A 19,699-nucleotide genomic window follows, 5' to 3' on the forward strand; every position below is an offset into this window, starting at 1 on the left:
CGGCCCGGCTCGGCGGGCCCCTGCGGGGATGCGGGCCGCCGCGCTTCCCCGTGCGCCGCCGCGAGGGGCCTTTAAGGGCCGGCCACCTCCCTTTAAGAGGCGGCGGGCCGCGGCCGGAGCGGCTCGGTGGCTGTGTGCGGCCCGGGAAGGGGGCGGGGGCGCTGTGCAGGCCGGAGCGCGGCAATGATTGGTCTCGGGGGAGGGGTGGCATCCGTTGCATGATGCAAAAAGGATTGATTTCAAAAGTTGCGAGCTGCATTGGCAGCAGCCTTTGGCGCCCGGGCCACCTACTTTTCCTCGACCGGCTGGAAGGGCCCGGAATGTTTTCCAAAACCCGGCCGGGCTCAGCCGCGCTGCGCTCTGCGGGACGCTGGACCGGCTCCCCGCGCGCGCCTGTCGTGTCGTATGGGAAGACAATGACCGTGGAAACAACTTGAAAAAGTGGGAGCAGGGAAAAAGATGCCACAGCTAACGTGAAAGATTTAAAATGACAAACGGCGCGTTTTGTGAATAATGACTTCATCGCCTCTCCCCTTCTATTGTTTAGTCTGGCTCAGGAGTTAACATGAGCCTTCGTGAACATGCAAGCATCCTGCAAAGTTTCTTGAGCGTTGATAATATGCTTGGTAGGAAGTCAGGGTTTAATGTTCGTCAGTTACATTGTTCGCTCTTCACACGTCCAAGTAAACATGGCAGCCTCATACTGTCTGTGTTTGAATTATCAAGAGATAGCAGAGCTTCAGCTTGCGAAGTTAACTTTTTTCAGGTTTTCAACTTTCTAATGCATTGCTTAAAAAAAAAAAAAAAAAAAAAAGCGTAGTGGTTTCAGACCACATCCCTTAGGCCTTCCCTTAAAACCGAGGAGTGTGGAGGACCACACTTCTAGAGCGGGTCAGCACTCTCCGAATGCATTTTGGGGCAGGGGTGTTTTGGGTAGCCGTAAAGTGCTTTATGTTGTGTGTCAGGTTTGCAGGCGACGCAGATGCACTTTTCATTCTTAAAATTTGTGCTTGAAACGCCCAGCGGTTTCATCTAGGCGAAGATGCAGAAGTGTTGCAACCTGGAAAACCTGGCTGATGCAGGCTCCTCCTCTCTGTGTCCTTTCTCTGTACCCCTACAGTAAGTTAAAAATGAACATAGTAGCCTGGATTCTTTGATGTGATTCGATGGATATTTGTACGAATGGCATAACCTTGTGGTTGACAAACCTAGATTTGCCTCTGAATCACCTGGGAAGGCACAGATACACGCAACCCCCAGGCAACATTTCCGACTTCCGACCTCCCGTATCAGGGCAGGAAGATACAGATACCTTCATTCTCCTCACCCCCCTCCCTTTTTATATTGGTATTGTGGGGTTTTGGTTTTGTTTGGATTTTCACAAAAAATGTCACGACTAGGAAAAAGTTTGGGAAGTAGGGAAGGTGACACGAGAGGTGAGTAGGGCCCTATGTGCAGACGTGTGTGTCGTGCTGAGGATTTGGGTATTTATGCCGCAGTCAGCAGAGTCAATCAGATTTGTTTTTTACAAGTTTAGTTTGTAAAAAGGCTGGGCCACATTTCTAGTGAGAAGATAATTGTATTAGTCAAGCATAGAGTTGAGGATTTTTGAACTGAAGCAGCAGGAATGCAGACGAGGGAGAGGATTTAATGTGTGGTTGGAGAAAGAAGCATAAGATGACCCCCAGACATACAGTTTTGGGGGACTGTGTGGGTAGTGATGCTACTAATTGAAATAGGAACTATTGGAAGTCACACGTTTTGGGGTGAGTTCAGCTTTCGAAATGTTAAATTTCAGGTGCCTGTCAGATAGGCTGGGCTGGAGGCAATTGGTAAAACCAGGTCTGGTTCTTGGGGTAGGGGTGGGCTCTGTGTTTGAGATGCAAATGTGGGTCCATCAGCATGCAAATGGAGTTTGAAGCTTTGGAAAGATGTGAGATTAAACAGGAGGGAAAGTTCTGGGGGGGAAAAGTGTGAGACCTTGGACAGATCCCCGCGGTGCTCCCTAATGGAATGGCTGGACGAGCAGGAGGCTGGTCCCTGCTGAGTCTGCAAGAGGCTAGCCATCTCAGAACCGGCTCAGCCAGCTCACGTGGTTGGAGCCAGCAGCTCCGAAACACTTGAGTCAAATTCTCCTGAGCAGAGGCTGTAGACTAAGCCATGGACACCTGGAGCCAGTCTCTACAACCGTGGGGTCAGATAATCCACCAGATGTTTCCTGCCTTCCTTTGTCCTCACTGCAGGCTTCTTTCTGTCCTCCCCCCCCCCCCCCCCCGTAGGCCTTGGTGTCAACTGGGCTTTTCTGGCAGCTCCAAAATCCTAAAGTATGTATTCCTAACGTTCGTTATTCTCTACAGCGTGTACGCCACACTTTGTTGACCTCAGTAGCAGAAACACCTCAAGAAAAAAATAGGTGCCCTCAGAGAAAACCTTCCAGCTGTCCCACCCTGTGCCACCCCACCCTCTCTGAGCGTCAGGTCCAGAGTCACAGAGAAAGGACAAGGCTGGCTCCTGCTGCGCTCCAGCTGCCACCCCGCCCACAACAGCGAACTCTTCTTGAGGACTTACTACAACGCCACTTACAGAGTGTTTTCTGAACATCATCTCAGAAGTCTCCCAGCAGCCTCAGGAGGTAGGTACGATTATGGATGTTTCATGTTGGAGGGAACTTCGGCTCCGACCAATTGACTAACTTACCCAAGGTCACTGTCTTACTTTGGGTCCCTGCAGGGCAGATCTTGAGATGAGGATTTGGGGGAAAGGAGTTTATTTGTGAGGTGGTCTCAGGAAGCGCAAGTCAGGAAGTGGGCAAAATGACACAGGGAAGGGAAAGCAAAAAAAAAAGTAAATGAGTGGGTTTCCACCATGGGCAGCAGGATGCACCCCAGTTGGTGCCTTTCTGAGATGCTGTACAGAACCCACTCTGTAGGCAGAATAATGCCATGACCCCCCACCTCCCCACAAGACGTCTATATCCCAGTGCCTGGAACCTGTGAACATGTTATGTTACAAGGTAAAGAGGACTTCAGGTTGCAGATGGAACTAAGTTTGCCAATCATTTAATTTAAGGAGCTTGTCCTGGATTATCTGGATGGGCCCAATTGAATCGCAAAGGTCCTCAATAGTGGAAGATGGAATCCAAACAGAACCAGAGAGATGGCAGCATGAGAAAAGTTCAGCCCTTGTTGGCTATGAAGATGGAGGAAGGGGCCACAAATCCAGGAGACCAGGAGCTTTCTGGAAGCTGGAAAAAGTAAGGAAACAACAGATTTTCCTCTAGAGCCTTCAGAAAGGAATATACTCTGCTGCTACCTTGATCTTAGCTGATCCACAGACCTGTCAGGTCATAAATGTGTGTTGTTTCAAACCAGTTTGTGGTAATTTGTCACAGCGGCAATAGAAAATGAATATACCCCCTTAAAATAGTGTTTATCCACTGACTTTCATCCTTCAATGGCTAAGGGATGAGCCCCTCCCCGTCCCTTTCACTGGACCAGGGGAGACTCAGACTTCCTGGTCACAGAAGCAGCCCTGAGGACCGGGCATGCTGGTGATTGAGGTGGGATGCTCTCAGTGGGCTAGAAACTGTCCCAGAAGCTTCAGGTGGACACAGAGGTGGGCCAGGCCTCCATGGCGTCAGCAGCCTCTGCCACAGTGCCCAGCTGGAGGCAGTCAAGCCAGGGTCTAACGTGGAGCTAAGTCTAGAGCCCAACTGCCTGCCCCGGGGGCCCTCCCCGCAGCACACGAGGCCATGAAAGTAGTCCTTCGTTTTGAAATTCTTTGGGCTTGATGTTAGTTCTTCCCTCGTTCTCCTGCTAACCTCTGGCTACTTCTTAACCTTTTTTGATGCGTCCTCCTTCACTATCCTTTGCTCACACACCCCATCACTGATGTTCATCAGGTTTGTCTTGGCCTTTCTCCTCATGCTCATCCTGTGTTGTACGTTGCACGTGGCTTATAGAGCCCTGCTGTCCAGTAAGTATGGTAGCCACTCCCCGCGGGTGGCTATTGAGTGCCCAGAAGGTCTGAACTAACGTGTGCTCTCAGTGGAAAAAATGCATTGGATTTTGAAGATGAAGACAAAGAAGATGAAGAAGATGAAGACGACGACAAAGAAGAAAAGAAAAAAGGAAAATAAAGTAAAATATCACAATAGTTTTTCTATTGATTCATCTTGAAATATAATGTTTTGGATATGTTGGGTTATTTAAAATACATCATTAATTTCATCTGTGTCTTTTTATTTTTCTTACCATGGCCACTTGAACATTTAAAATGACTTAGGTGGCTCAGAGTATATTTCTACATGACAACACTGCTCCAGAGGACGCTCCAAGCCCCAGGCTCAGGTATTCAAGCCCTTACCTGAGTGTTCCACAAACACTTCAAATTCAGCATGTTCCAGACCAAAATAATCATCTTTCTTCCAACCCCACCCAGCCCCCCATGTATTCTTCATTTCTTGGCCCACAGACAGTTCTCTGCTGCATGGCACATGCTGGAATCTGGCATTTATCCCCAGCTCCTCTCTTTTTCCAGTCTTAATTATTATCAGTTCTACCCTCCTGCATGTTCTTCATACCCAGACCCTCCCCTCCACTGCCACTCTTCCTGTCTTTGTTCATTTTTCTCATCACTCATCTCAACTCTAGTGGAAGTATCCTAATTTGTGGTCTTTTTATTGTGATACTCACTTGCTTCCAGAATGATATTTATCAAATGCTGCTGGAATGATATTTATCAAAGGCAGACCTGGCCATGTTGTTTTCCTACATACAGCCTTCATGGGGCTCCCATTACCGCTGGCTCCATTTCTCTAAGTCTCATACTCACTCACGGGTATGCACAGATGACTTTAGGGGGTACGTGGAAGGACTTTTTTATTTTTGCAGTTGTGTGTTCATTTCAACACATATTGGAAAGAATACCTAACATATATAAAACCTGTGATTTCATGGACATTATTCTTTAGGACAAAAAGTGTGTCGACTCAAAGAAAATTTTAAAGAAACAGTAGCACAGGCTAAGTAATAGCATTGGTCTGGTACATAAATTTCAGTCTCCTTAATGTGGTTTAAAAAAGAAACAACAAAACCTTCATGATCCAGCTTCTGCTTTTCCTGTCTAATCTCCAGGAGGTGCCCTCATCCTATTCTATAGCCATCCTGAGCCGCTTATAGATCTCCAGGCTCACCTTCTCTTTCTCCACTTAGCATCTCAGAACTTTATATCAACTCGTCCCCACTTCTGGTAAATGATAAGTAAGCCAGTGAGATTCCATTCCAAGAGCCTTCTCTCCAGAGTTCTCTGGCTATTCCCAGAGGAACAACCACCCCGTGTGTGGTAGGCATGCATCCACATCCTAGTCACCTGTGAAAGTGTCACCTCACATGGCAAAAGGGACTTTGCCAGCGTGATTAAGTTAAGGATTTTTCAATGGGGAGATTATCCTGGATAATGGTGTGGACTGACGTAATCACCAGCATTCTTAGAATTCAAAAAGGGAGGCAAGTCTGAAGCGATGTGACAAAGGAAGCAGGAGTCAGTGATCAGGGGCCATGAGCCAAAGAACGTGGACAGCTTCTAGAAGCTGGAAAAGGCAAGGAAATGGATTCTCTCCCTTAGAACCTGCAGAAGGAACGCAGCCCTGCCAACCCATTTTGGTCCTCAGCGTGGAACCTATCCTGCTGATTTGCAATTGTCCCATACACCTGGTCGCTCCTCCACTTCTCTTCTCGCCTGCCCCCACCAAAGCCATGAGCTCCGTGTAGAGACTGTCTTAGGTGTCTGCCTCCCAGTGCTTACTGCAGTGCCTGGCCTGTGGTAGGAATGGCAGGAGAGTGGTATTCTGGAATCGGGGGACACAGCATTTTAAGAAGATAGGAAGAGTCGACATTGTCCAGTGCTACAGAAAAGCAAGGTGAAACAAGTACTGAAAACAGATTGGGCTGAAAAGGTCCCTGGTAGCCTTGGCGGGGACACTTACATGCTGGGGCCGAGGTGGGGTGGGGAAGACAGGTAGTAATGGGCTGAGGAGCGAGTAGGAATTGAAGTTGTGGAGATCTGAGTGTAGATACCTCCTTGAAGAAGCGTATTATAGAAGGAGAAGACAGGACATTTCCTTGAGGGAGAAGAAGAGGGGTTGGATTTTTAGAACCTGCAAAGCTTTGAGCAGGTATGTAAGCCATCAGAGCAGAAGAAACTAAAGATGTGAGAATGAGGAGGGGTCTCTGATTGGAGAAGATCCTAAAGGGTGGGGGGGGGGGGAGGAGGAGGTAAGTATGGATGCTTTGGTGGTTAAGTATTCAGTTGGGGGATTATATTGTGGTGGTTTTGTTTCTGCCTTCCTCACGAGACTGAAAGCTCTGCGTGTGGGGGTGGGGAGACCATGGCCACATGTTCAGTAATAACAGCACTTAAAATCGCTGGCTACGTGACAGTCACTATTCTAAGAGCTCTGCCTATATTAATTCATTTAATCATAAAAACCCTATGAAGTAGGTACCATTAAGCCCATTTTATAAATGAGGAAACCAAGGCCCAGAGAGGGTAAGTAACTTGTCCAAGGTCACAAAGGAAGAAAGTGGAGGACTTGCATTTAAATCCAGCCCATCTATCTCCCAAGTCCACACTCAAAATATGGAGGCACTCAGCAAATTGTTGTCAAGTGAATGAGTGACAGCTAGCTTCTTGTGCTCCCCATAAATAGCAGGATGTGTTTGTTCTCTATTCCCTCCTGCCCCCCACGCAGGGCTATCAGCATGAACTTCTCAGATCTGAGGTGTGAATGAAAGGGTAGCTGTCTGCTGGACCAGCACAAGGCCACAGAAGTGCTTGAGATTTGACCCTTAACCTCCACCTCGAGGCAGCAGCCCAAAATGCTCACTAGGTTCCAGCAGGATGACAGCTTCCCAGACACCTCCCTCTGCCCTCTTCCTCCAGCTCATCCCAGGCCAGAACTGGGATTCACTAGCTCTCCCTTGCTTCCCAGCTGGTTGCAGGAGTGTGCTTTCCATGTGCATGCCCAGCTTTGCAGCCCTTGAATTCTCTGCTTGCAGGGCTTTGGGCCGGGGGTGGGGGGGAAGGCACGTGTCAGAACGCTACTGAAAGTCGGTTTCAATGGGGAAGGCAGACATTCCGATCCAGAACCAGGGGGCCAGAGGTAATAGGTTCAAATCCTGGGAAGGTGACATGGGGCCTTGGCCATCAGGTGGGAAAGCCATGGGGCCTGGACTATATCACAAGATAGACCCTGTCCCTAGAACCGCCCATTCCCCATGCCCTCGCAGCAACATCGTCCTGGGGGAAGGTTCTGGAAAGGAACAAGACCCCCTACGGCAGTTTTGACTGCATTTGATCTTTTGGGGGCACACACTGTTTTCCCCTAGACTCCGTCTAAGCTTATTCTTATAACCACACATCTTTCCAGAACAGTTTAACTTCCCCAAGGACTGACATTCCAGATCCCTGTCTAGAAGAGAGACCGGCTCTGTTTTCATGCTATGAAATTTCCAAGGGATCGAAATCCCAATAACAATGGAAACAGTTGAGAGGCCAATAAGTTTTTTTCTTGCACAGCATAAACATGCTTTCTCCCTCCTAAGTATCATTTCTCTTATGTCACCACTGTTGTCTAAAGAGTCAGGATAACAAGCATTATCTTTGAGCAACTACTGGTTTGCAGGCACTGTGGTCAGCTTTGGGGCCGTGTGAACAAATCAAAAACCTAATGAGTGGAAGAGAATTGCTGGAATGCCAAGTGCTAGGTCGAGGTCTCAGAGATTTTTTATTTTTATTTATCTATCTGTTTATTTTTTTGAAGGGACATGGGGAATCTATGAACCTTCTGAAGGTATGTGCAAAGTTGTGTCTACTTGTGCACTACTGGGAAAAGAGTTCCTAGCTTTCACCAGCTCCTCAAAGGGGTCTGTGATCCTAAAAGTGAGTGGTAGGGTGGCAAATGCTGTGTGAGAACAGAATGTAAATTTGGAGAAATTTGAAATACTGGGAGTACATTATTATTCCATTAATTCATTAATGCTTCGGTAATTTCAATAACCATTCATTTTCATTGGTGGTGTTTCACAATCTTGTGTAAAAACCATAGCTTTTTTGGCAAGAAAAAAGGTCACAAGAAATTCAAGTTATACATTGGCTCTTCTGTGTTTGATTTCGGAAGGGGTGACTTGATTTTTCCAAATGAAGGACACTCGTTGGAGTTGACCTTAGTGAAGTCCCCTTCAGGCTCCTCCAAGGGTCTCCCTTCTCCCCACCAAGCCTGGGCTCCCTCTGAGACCTTCCTGCAGCACCGCCCAAGCATGGCTCTGAGGTTGGGCTCAGGATGGCGGCAGAACCGTGGCAGGATGAAGTGTTCCAACTCAGTCCAGGCACTAAGTAAGGCAAGGGGTCCTCTATGCTGATGAAGATGGACAGAAGCACGCCCCCACGTGGTCAGTCGAGGAGGGTGCTCTTCATTGAAATACCTTTAACAATGAGATGCTTTCCAACATTCTGGCTCTGCACCTCCCAAAATGTAGCCACGTTCCACAAGATCCCAGTTTTCTTGACCACAAAGGTGATGGATTCAGTGCTGTAAAATGAGGACCTCATTGTTTTGCACCCAGAGAGTATCAAAGGCTACAAAATGACCATTCCCTTTTGTCTTTTTGGTACATGGAAGAGAGCACTGGGAAAAAACCCAGTTTATTTTCTTTTATTGTGTTTTCATATCCCTTCCTTCTCCTGGCTGCCTGATTAGAATGAGTGAAGTTTTGCACGTAATTTAAAAATAAATGCATAGATCACCCTCTCGCAAATCCTGAGACCTTGATATCCATCCACTCCTGATTATCCAGTTCTTCACTCGAACACTCCATTTCCTCCTCTTTGAAGAAAAGCTGTTCTTGCCTTCTAGCCAGATATCCTATCCCAAGTATTTCCAGCTTCCTGTCCTTCAGGGATTCTGCAATATAATAAATGGAGAGTCTTGAGTCCGTTGGTTCGGGTACATTCCTTCACATATTTCTGAATTACATGGAATTGGCTCTCTGCCTCCCAGTGTTTCAGACCCTCTGCACATGGTCACGTTGTAATGAATCATGACTGTTAGACACCAAAGTCTCCTCTGTATTTGGTGGGGAGAGAAGAAAAGAGAGGGATAAGTGAGGAAGGGAGAGATACAGAAAAGATAGGTTCAGAAGACATATGTGTGGTTGTATGTTTCATGCTTACTGTCACTTTCCGGCTCTAAGAAATTATTAAATAAAAATTGGCTTCAGAACTAAGCCCTACGTTTACTAGAGTTCACTGTTCCCCAAGCAAAGGAGCAGATATTTATTCAGTCTTTGCTCCCAGGTCTTAATCCCTTTGCCCCCACATACACCATCTTCCTATTGCCTCCTCTGGTCAGAGGCCACTTCGAATTATAAATTGAGTTCATCCTACCCAACGGTGCTGTCCTGGTCTGGCACTGACTCTGCCTTAGCAATGTGCTGGGCATATGCTGAAAACGGCTCAGAGTGGCCCTGGCCTCACAGCCTCTTGACGAGAAACCAGACAGACGTGATACAAGATGAGGAGTAATAAATACCGGCAGAGGCTGTCATGGTGTGTATTCTAACTTGCGCAGAGCACCCGCATCTGGAACACAGGACCCTGCCTGGTCTTGGATGCTGTTCAGCTTTGGTCCTCATTGGGTCGGATTTCTCAGTACAGCCAATCCTGTCCTTTGTGGGACTCTGTTTTCTTCAAAGAGTGAATCGGAATGTTTCCATATCCACACTTGGCAGGCAGATGCAACAACACATGGGTGCTTGGGCTGGATGAGCCTTTAGATCCTTTCGGCCTAGAGATGGCAGGATTCCTTTGAGGGGAAGAGCTACTTGGACACTTCATTGGTGGTGATTTCCTCTGCTCAGTCTGGTTTCCAGTTGGTTCTACTTTGAATGTTGTTCAAATCCACTCACTTTTTGTCCTTCACTGGTTTTTCCTAAATTCACATGTCATTGCCTGAGTGGCTTACAGTGGTCTCTGCTATGGACTAAACATTTATGACCCCCTAAAATTCATACATTGAAGCTTGAGTCCCCAATATGATGGCATTAGGAGGTGGAGCTTTGGGGAGGTAATTAGGTTTAGCTGAAACCTAGAAGGTGGAGCCCCCATTATGGGAAGAGAGCAGAGCTCGCTCGCTCATGTGCTCTCTGCCATGTGAGGATGGAGCAAGAAGGCAGCCATCTGCAACTAAGAAGAGGGCTTCCACCAGACACCAAATCTGCCAGCACCTCAATCTTGAACTTCCAGCCTCCAGAACTGAGAGAAATAAATATTTGTTTAAGCCACCCAGTCTGTGGTATTTTGTTATAGCAGCCTAAGCTGACTAAGACAATTTCTAAAGTGACATCTCTGTTTCCACACTCTTGTCCCTACCCTCTTACATGTCTACACCTCTCCCCCAAGTTCCGTTCTGAGCACACCTCAGCCTGTAAACCTGGAGGCCTCCGCACCACTGCCTATGGAGTCAAGCCCACATCTTTTAACTCAAGTGGCCCTGATTGGCTAACGGAGAAGTATTCATTAGCCCATTATGATTAACACCCAGTGTTAATAGAGTCCAAGACCCCACCGAACTCGCAAAAGAAAGCCCTGCCCTTTGCAGTGCCTCCCTCTCTGAAATTCCCACACGTGTCCAAGATGTTTACCTGTCCTGCAAATGAAGCTGAGTTTATTGCTCACGCTGTGGCCCGTCACACAGCCAACGCCACATACTTTTGTCCTCACTTTTGGATGTGAAAGGTGAATGGCAGAGACTTGTCAAGGCCCAGAAGGGCCACAGTGTCTTCCAGTTTTTCAGCTTTAAGTTAAACAATTAGAACTGCCCAAAATTACAAATAGACATGGCATGAATAAAGTGTCTATGTTAGTAAATTAATGCTTTTCACACCCAAATATCAATGCGGTATTGTGCTAGTTACAAGAGAACTAGAGGTTTTATAGAGGAAAAGTCAACCTTTACACTTATAAAAGAAAGTATAAGAGTTTGTGTCCTCAGAGCAAGAAGGAGTTCTTTAACAAGATGCAAAAAGCACAAATCAGGAAGGAAACTATCGATGTATCTGAAACTTCTGTGTAATATAAAGATAACCCAAGTTAAAAGACAACCGACTGGGAGTACATCTTTGTAACTCACAATCAACAAATGAATATTTTCTAGAATGTGTAAAAAAACAAAAAATCAGTAAGAAGAAAACAATAGAAAAAATGGAAAAGATCTGAACAGGGAATACACAAAAGAAGATCTGAGTTGCTAATAAATGAAAAGATGTTCAACCTACTGGTAATCAAGAAAATGCAATGAGATTACATTTTATAGCCACCAGATTGGCCAAAACTAAAAGTGCGGTGAGACCAAATGTCAGGAATGTGGGGAAACTGAGGCTCTTGTGTTTCAGGAATAGAAAACAGGTAAGTATTTTGAAAAGAAATTGGACATTCTCTAGTAAAGTTGAACACGTCTGTGTTCCTCTTCCGGATGGATGTGTGCACAGTGAGACATGTACAAAGATTTCTGGTTTTTTAAATAATTTTTTATGTTTCAATTACAGTTGACATACACTATATTAGTTTTGGTGTACAGCATAGTGATCAGACATTTATATAACTTACGAAGTGATCCCCCCAATAAATCTAATACTCATCTGACACCATACATAGTTATGACAGTATTAGTGACTATATTCTCTGTGCTGTACCCTACATCCCTGTGACTATTCTGTAGCTACCATTTTGTACTTCTCAATCCCTTCCCCATTTTTGCCCATCCCCAACCCCTCCCATCTGGCAGCCATCAGTCTGTTCTCTGTATCAATGAGTCTGTTTCTGTTTTGTTTGTTCACTTATTTATTTATTTTTACATTCCACATATAAGTGAAATCATATGGTATTTGTCTTTTTCTGTCTGACTTATTTCACTTAGCATAATACCCTCTAGGTCCATCCACGTTGTTGCAGATGGCAGGATTTCATTCTTTTTTATGGCCAAGTAATATTCCATTGTCTATATGTACCACTTCTCTATCCATTTATCTGTTGATAGATGCTTAGGTTGCTTCCATATCTTGGCTATTGTAAATAATGCTGCAATGAACGTATGGATGCATACTCGTATGTCTTTTTGAATTAGTGTTTTGGGTTTCTTCGGCTACTCGGTTAATAGCCTTTGTTTTAAAGTCTATTTTGTCTGGTATAAGTCTAGCTACCCAGTTTTTTGTGGTTTTTCTTCCTTTCATTTTCATGAAATACCTTTTCCATCCCTTTTACTTTGAGGCTTTGTGTGTCTTTCAATCTGAAGTGAGTTTCTTGTAGACAGCATTTTTTTTTTTTTTTTTTTTTTTTTTTTTTTATTTTATCTTATTTTATTTTATTTTATTTTATCTATTCATCAACCCCATGTCTTTTGATTGGAGCATTTAATCCATTTACATTGAAAGTAATTGTTGATAGATATGTAGTTATTGCCATTTCATTATTCATGTTGATATATAGTTATTGCCATTTCATTCATATTTTTTACCTTTTTGTTTGTTTGTTTGTTTTCTGTCTTAAAGAAGTCCCTCTAACATTCCTTGCAATACTGGTTTGGTGGTGAGGAACTCCTTTAGCTTTCTCTTGTCTGGGATATACAAGGATATTTGTAACAGCTGAAAATTAGAAATGACTTCAGTCTCCATCAAAAATGGGAGTAGAAAAATGGATGTTGCATATTTAGATCATGGGCTACTATCTAGCAGTTACAAATGATAACTCTAAATGCGTCAACATGAAGGAAACTTAAAACATCATGGTAAGGGAGTTATTGTTTAATGGGTATGGAGTTTTAATTCAGGAAGATGAAAAAATTCTGCAGATGGACGCTAGTGATAGTTGCACAACAGTGAATGTACTTAATGCCACTGAACTGTTCACTTAAAAATGGTTAGATGGTAAATTTTATGTTATGTATGTTTTACCACAATAAATCGATATTGAACAGAATTAGTGCACCGTGCAGTGCATTATAGGATGCATTCATGACGTTTAAAAACATTCACGAATACAATGACTTACTGAATATGTATATATGTGATAAATGTATAAAAACAAGATGAGAAGGAATCACACCAAATGCAAGACATGTTGACTTCTGGGAGGGAGAGGAGGAAAGTCTGAAGTGGGGCTGTGCTTGAACTCCATCTGGTGACATTTTCTTGTTTTTAAAAAAATCTAAGAAAATCAGTTCAAATGTCAGAACAAAATGGGTGTTTGTTAACACTAGTCTCTGTATTGAAGGTGGGAGCAACCTCTCCCTCCTATGAATGCGTGTCACGTGGGGCTTGATCTTGTCATGTGCTACCAGCGACACGATTGTTTATGAACAGATCTAATCTGCATGTTTCTGGAGGCCCTCTTCTGTCCCAGGCACTTGGTGAGGTGCTGAGTTCTCTGCAATGAGAAGAACAGGCACGGGTTCTACTCTCAGCATTTTCCTCCCAGGGATGTTCTTATACAACGGTTTTCAAAGCGTGGTCCCCGGACCAGCAGCATCGGTATCAGCGTCACCCAAGAACTTATTGGAAATGCAAATTTGGGGCCCCACCCCAGTCCCGTTAACTCAGACACTATAGGGTTGAGGCCTGGTGAGCTGCCTTACAAGCCCTCCAGGGGATTCAGGTGCACATGCAGAGGTGGGAGCCACTGCTCTTGTATAACGAAGAGAATGCAGCCTCCTTTCTGAGGTGGGGTGGGGCTGGGGTGTCCCTCCAAGAGGTGCTTGTGTCCTGAAGGATCCCGAGGGGAAAAGAATGTTCTTTAGAATCCTGAGCGCAGCCCTTTCATCACAGTTGCACCTGCCATCTCAGGATGAGCCCTGTTCTGGTACCTGCTGCCCTGGGCTGCTTGGAACCTTCTCCCTCATGCTCAGCCTACGGGCTCTGCCTGGTTTACCAAGTCAGACTCAGCTTCTGCGGACCCTTCCTCAAAGATACCCACATAGGTACTACGAGGTCTGACAATTAAGTTCGCGAACTTGTTGCAACACTGGTGCTAACCTTTTTTGAAATCAGAGGGATTATTCCTTATGAATTTGTACCAAGTGGACAAAGAGTTTACTATTTGGAAGTGCTGAAAAGGCTGCATGAAAAAGTTAGACGACTCAACAATTCATGGCTCTTGCATCACGACAATGCACCAGCTCACACAGCACTGTCTGTGAGGGAGTTTTTAGCCAGTAAACAAATCACTGTATTGGAACACCCTTCCTACCCATCTGAGTTGGCCCCCAATGACTTCTTTACCCAAAGATAAAGGAAATATTGAAAGGAAGACATTTTGATGACATTCAGGACATCAAGGGTAATACGACGACAGCTCTGATGGCCATTCCAGAAAAAGAGTTCCAAAATTGCTTTGAAGGGTGGACTAGGCACTGGCATCGGTGCATAGCTTCCCAAGGGGAGTACTTTGAAGGTGACATAGTGACATTCAGCAATAAAGTACATAGCACTTTTACTAGGATGAGTTCTCGAACTTAATTGTCAGACCTCATATGTCTCCATATGTCCCAACTCCAGGGGCAGACAGTCTTTCCCAGAAGTACCACAACTCTCATGGAAAAGTGGGATACAGCTGGATGCCTGGGTACAGGAGTGTCTGTGCTCTACTGGCCCACAGACACTCCACCCTACTTCCTGCCTGGCCAAGATATCCTGCTACCCTCCTTAGTTTGGCTTTTAATGCCCTCAGAGACCCGACCTCATCTCTCTCTCTCTCTCTCTCTCCACTGAAAACACCTTAGGCTCTGGAAAAATAGCACTTCTCCTTATTCATAGAAGAGACTCACACTTTCCTGTCTCAGAGGCTTGTATTTTATCTTATATGCATTTCTTCTCTCTGGAAGTTTCCATATATGACAACTCCTCCCACCCCCCACATATGTAGCTTATTTCAGATGAGTCTCAAATGCCATTTCCTCTAGGTGGACGCAATTGCTTCTTTGTGTTCCTTTGTGTTTGTGGCTTTATCAGCTCTGTAACCTGCCATTTATCGCTCACATTCCGTCTTGTGTTCCAGTTATTTATATCTGTGTCTCTTTAGGTCATAAACCTCTTCTCCAAACATCTTAGTCAAGATGGTTCCTTTAATAATGCTGAGCATATTGTCAAATTCAAGTGATATAAACAAGAGCATACTTCAAAAATGCCTAAGACATGACCTTCTGTCCTTACATTGCTGGAAGTCTAGTGGGTGAGTCAGACACCTATAAACAAAGTGACAGCAGCTATTGTCAAGCTAAGGTGACGTGGTCACCTGGAGGAGAGCAGAGCTGGTTTTGCTTGTGTGGAGGTGGAAGAGTTTATGGAGAAGGTGATATTGGAAGCTGTCAGAGTGAGGAGATCTCACAACAAGAAAACGTCAAAAGAAAATATTGAGACAAGGCAAATATCAGAAACACAGAGCAAAGAAAATAAATATATTCAGTTTCACAGAAACAGGGAGGAGTACATTTCTGTGAGACTAGAGTTACAAAGAGCACCAAAATTAAATAGAGATGTGCCCAGAAAAAGGGTCATCATTACTGCAAGATTGTGGGAATTACACAAGGTACCTAACTCTGAGAATAAAGGTAACATCTGTGTCTTGCAGAATCCTCCATGGAAATTTAAAGCACTTCTTAGAATGTAAGGCTTGGTCGCTATTTGAACTTCCCCATTTGTATGATTTAGAATGGCGTTTTCAATCTGGGGGTTGCAGATATATTTAAAACAGACTTTCCCCCCCGCCTTTAAAGAGTCTGTATTCATTAATCAAGTTGAGAAGTACTGAATTTTCCTGCGGGTGGTTTTTGTGCAGGGTCTCAGTCTGGCCAGTAGGAGGCAGCAGAACCTAATGCTCCGAGTCAGGCTCCTGGCTGGTGTCCCCTCTGGCCCCGCGAAGGAGGAGACGCTCATCAGTTTGATGCCTGTTTTCCTTCTCTATGAACTGAAAAAGGTAAGAATTAACCAATAGGCAAACATCTTCAAACAGTAACTGCTGTGGGATGCCAGGCATCACTGCAGAAATCACAGCTGAAGATGTCACCATTCTCTCTCTGCCTGGGCGGTGCTGTGACTGGGCCCTGAAATCTGAAAAGCTTGAAGCTTTTTCTAGGTGAGTGTTGTTACCATTTCTGCAAATGGAAACTCTAGTATGTAAATTCACAAGAGACGTAAAATGTAAAGTTCGGGAAGATGCCTGGGAGATCTCCAATACATCCATATAATAAAGTACACATCACAGCAAACTTCCACCTGTACGCATGAAAAAATGGAAAAGCGAGGGTTTCCGTTTCCATAGTATGATCTTAATATTCTAAAATTGTTTAAAATACATATATGGCTCTTTTGAATGCGTTGTAGCATTTGTTTAGTGCAAACATGTGTATTATTATCAGCAATAACTAGACTATTACGTAAGTCTTCACTTGCCAGAGGCAGCAAAGCATAGTGAAGTGTAGCCAGCCCCTCCCTCCAGCTGTGTGACCTCAGAGAGGTGGTCCAACCTTTCTGATCTTCCCAGCATCTATGAACTTGGTCATGATAGTACCAACTTGGTAATCTTGCTGGTGAGGATGAAATGAGTGCCTGGCACGTAGTGGACACTCAATAAATATTCAGTGTATTATTAGCAGCTGGATGTTTGGTCTCTAATCTGGAATATGACCTAAGCGACTGGATTAGATACCTTCCAAATATCAATTCTATGGGCGATGGTGAAAAGACAACATGTAATTTCATTTTGGTTTTGCTAAAACCACCCGCACATTGAATACTTCTGGGCAGACACTGAAATGACTGCCACTCACTGAGTGGACTCCAAGCAGCTCGAGGGAATTCACGGACTTGATTATGTGTTCGGCCCACAAAGGAGATAAAATATACAACTAGACTAAGATGTTATGTGGAAAATGGCTGTGTGGTCACATGCGTTTGGACACCCGCTACTGCAGTGTCCTTAGAGAGTCACAGTGCACATTTGTGCATTAAAAACTCGGAGTAGCTCTGTCTAGAAAGAGAATGTGAGCCATGGATGCAATTTAAAAGTTTCTGGCAGCCACGTTAACAAAGTAAAAAAAGGAACAGATGAAATGAATGTGAATATATTTTATTGCACCCAATATGCCCCAAATAGTGAGAGTATCACTTCCATCTCAGTTCAGGTCAACCACATCTCAGGTGCTCAGTACATGCGTGTGGTTAGTGCTACTTCATTGGATGGTGGGGGCTGTGAGAATCTGTACCCCAGTGGGAACCCCAAGTAGAACCTGAAAAGTCACCAAGAACTTACAGAGAAAAGACTAGAAAGTGCATTTAGGTGAATTTAACAGCCAAGATCTCAGAGGAGAGCCTGTCTGGGGGGGAAAAGCTTAAATGACAGTAACTTAAGTTAGGATTAAAAACTTGTTGTAAAAAAAAAACAAAAACAAAAACAAAAAAAAAAAAAAAAAAAAACTTGTTGTAAATTAATGACCACTCTCAGCACGTCTCTAAAACCCCAGGCAGAAATCAGCAGAAGCACCTGTGGCCAAGGTGGTATTGCCTAGTGTTTATTTGCTGCTTTGAATTCTAGTTTAGTCTCGTGTTTATCTGCTTCTGGGTGATTGACTATAGGTTGAGGCTGTGGTGTGTTGGGTGATTTTTTAAAAATCTGCAAATCGTGTGTGTTAACAGCAGTTACTCCTCAAGCTCTTCAGCAAGAGACCATGTTAGCTCCTGTCTCTGGTACCCCAACTTGGACTATGTCTGCATGCTGCCATTCTCTTTACTGCCACCCAGACTCCCTGTCCTGTGTCTCCTTGTTGGGCCAGCTGTCTTCCCACAGACAGAAAAAACGACAAACTTGAAATGTTTGGTTCCTCCTAACTTGTTCGGGAATACTTCCTCTCGCGTGCCTCTGTAAAAACATTTTATGATCCACCTTTTAATGCATGTGGTTCTTTATCAGCACTGTATAAATGTACCATGAACCTCCACCGTAAGCCAAAAACTTCCACTTGACCTTTCTCTAGTTAGTGGTTGCTCTTGGACAGTTCCCGCGTAGGCGGGAAGATGGCAGAAGTTTCCTCAGACTAGGAGTCTTTCAGAGAATGTGTAGCCTACCTCAGAAGTCATCTGAACGAGGTTTGCTTTTCCCTCTCAGGTATTTCGCTTGGTCCAAAGTCTGTTAACAATTTAAAAGGTAGAGGCTCCTCTCGGGTTACCCAACGTTATCTCCTTTTGTTATGAAAAGAAAGTGTGTAATTAGTTGGCCTGGTTCAGACACCTGATCCAAGTCCCCGGCTCTCCCTAGGATGTTCCTTAAGCACCAACTTCCCAAGTTACCTTCTCAAGTGGGCAGCGCCACGGAACTAAGCCAGCTATCCGATTGCCCCTCTCGGAAGGCAGCAGACACCTGCTGGGCTCAGAGGAACCTGTTTCATGTAAACGTGCACAGTTTACTCTGTCATCTTGAGACCTGTGTGTAGATCCAGGTAATTGAGTGGAGACCACATGCTTTCGATAAATTTTTTGGCAAGTAAGCACTTCCTGAAGCCAGGATTTCTCATTATCCCTTCCTTGTCTTAGCTGTGAGAAAAATATATACATAGTTTGTGGATTGCACTTTTTGCAAGTCTCTTACCTGTTTTTTGGTGGCTAAAACAACTTTTAAGGCGACTTTCTCTCCTGTGGTTGAGGTTCCTTTCCTCCTCCAGTGGGAGAAGAAAGGTGGGCAGGAAAAAAAATGGCCTGTAAACAGAAAAGAATGGAGAATAGTATAGGGCACGGCGCCCCGTTTCTCCTGTCTGGGCCTGTCTACAGTGCCAACTTGGGGCTCCTGTGACTCCTGCTGTTGCAACCTTACTCTCTCCTCCCAGTTCACGAATGCTCTCAGAAGCTGACACAGGTAATTTATACCTTGGGTTTTTTTTTTTATAGCTATAATACACATACCATAAAATTCACCCCTTTAAAATGGTTTTTAGTATCCTCTAAAATTGTGCAACCATCACCACTAATTCCAGAATATTTTCATCACCCCAAAATAAACTCTGTGTCCTGTAGCTGTCACTCTCTCCAGTCTCCTCACCCCCAGCACGAATCAACTTTCTGTTTCTAGAGATTTGCCTATTCCAGGAATTTCCTGTGAAAGGAATCACACATATGACCTTTGTGTCTGGCTTCTTTCATGTAGAATGTTTTCAAGGTTCATTCCTGTTGTAGCATGAATCAGTACTCACTCCTTTTTATGGAGTGAGTAATATTTTGTTTCTCATTAGTTGATGGACATTTGTGTTGTTTCCACCATTTGACTATTGTGAATAAAGCTGTTGTGGACATTCCTGTACAGGATTTTGTGTGGACATATGTTTTCATTTCTTTTGGTTATATACTTTGGAGAGGAATTTCTGGACCACATGGTAACTCTATATTTAACTTTTTAAGAAACTGCCGAGCTTTTTCCCACAGTGGGAATTATACCATTTTACATCCCCACCAACAATGTATGAGGGTGTCAGTTTTTCCACCTTCTCTCCAACACTGGTTATTGTCTGTTTTTTTGGTTATGGCCATCCTATTAGATGTGAAGTTGTATCTCATTGTGGTTTTCATTCGCATTTTTCCTAATGACTAATGACATTGAGCATCTT

At 44.5% G+C, this 19,699-nt stretch overlaps 1 protein-coding gene across 11 annotated transcripts in view; it reads left to right on the plus strand.

The window, feature by feature from the left end:
- Window positions 1–19,699, plus strand: part of LOC109450700 (uncharacterized) — a 63,272-nt gene that overhangs the window by 1,207 nt on the left and 42,366 nt on the right. For 4 of the 11 annotated variants that reach the window (XR_016018065.1, XR_016018066.1, XR_016018061.1 and 1 more), the window contains exons 1-4: window positions 213–1,119; window positions 2,358–2,632; window positions 3,070–3,253; window positions 15,886–16,023. Coding sequence is in view for 3 of the 11 variants with exons in the window: in XM_088788957.1 (XP_088645083.1) it covers window positions 3,092–3,253; window positions 15,886–16,023 (300 nt within the window). In the remaining 8 variants the exon portion in view is untranslated. Of the gene's footprint in view, window positions 1–158; window positions 2,195–2,357; window positions 2,633–3,069; window positions 4,230–15,885; window positions 16,024–19,699 lie in introns of those variants that run through there. The other 7 variants (XM_088788958.1, XR_016018063.1, XR_016018064.1 and 4 more) reach the window with 7 other exon arrangements.

The sequence above is a fragment of the Rhinolophus sinicus genome, chromosome 1 (assembly GCF_057876585.1).
Source record: "Rhinolophus sinicus isolate RSI-liver-muscle chromosome 1, RSI-T2T, whole genome shotgun sequence".
Classification (NCBI taxonomy): Eukaryota; Metazoa; Chordata; class Mammalia; order Chiroptera; family Rhinolophidae; genus Rhinolophus; species Rhinolophus sinicus.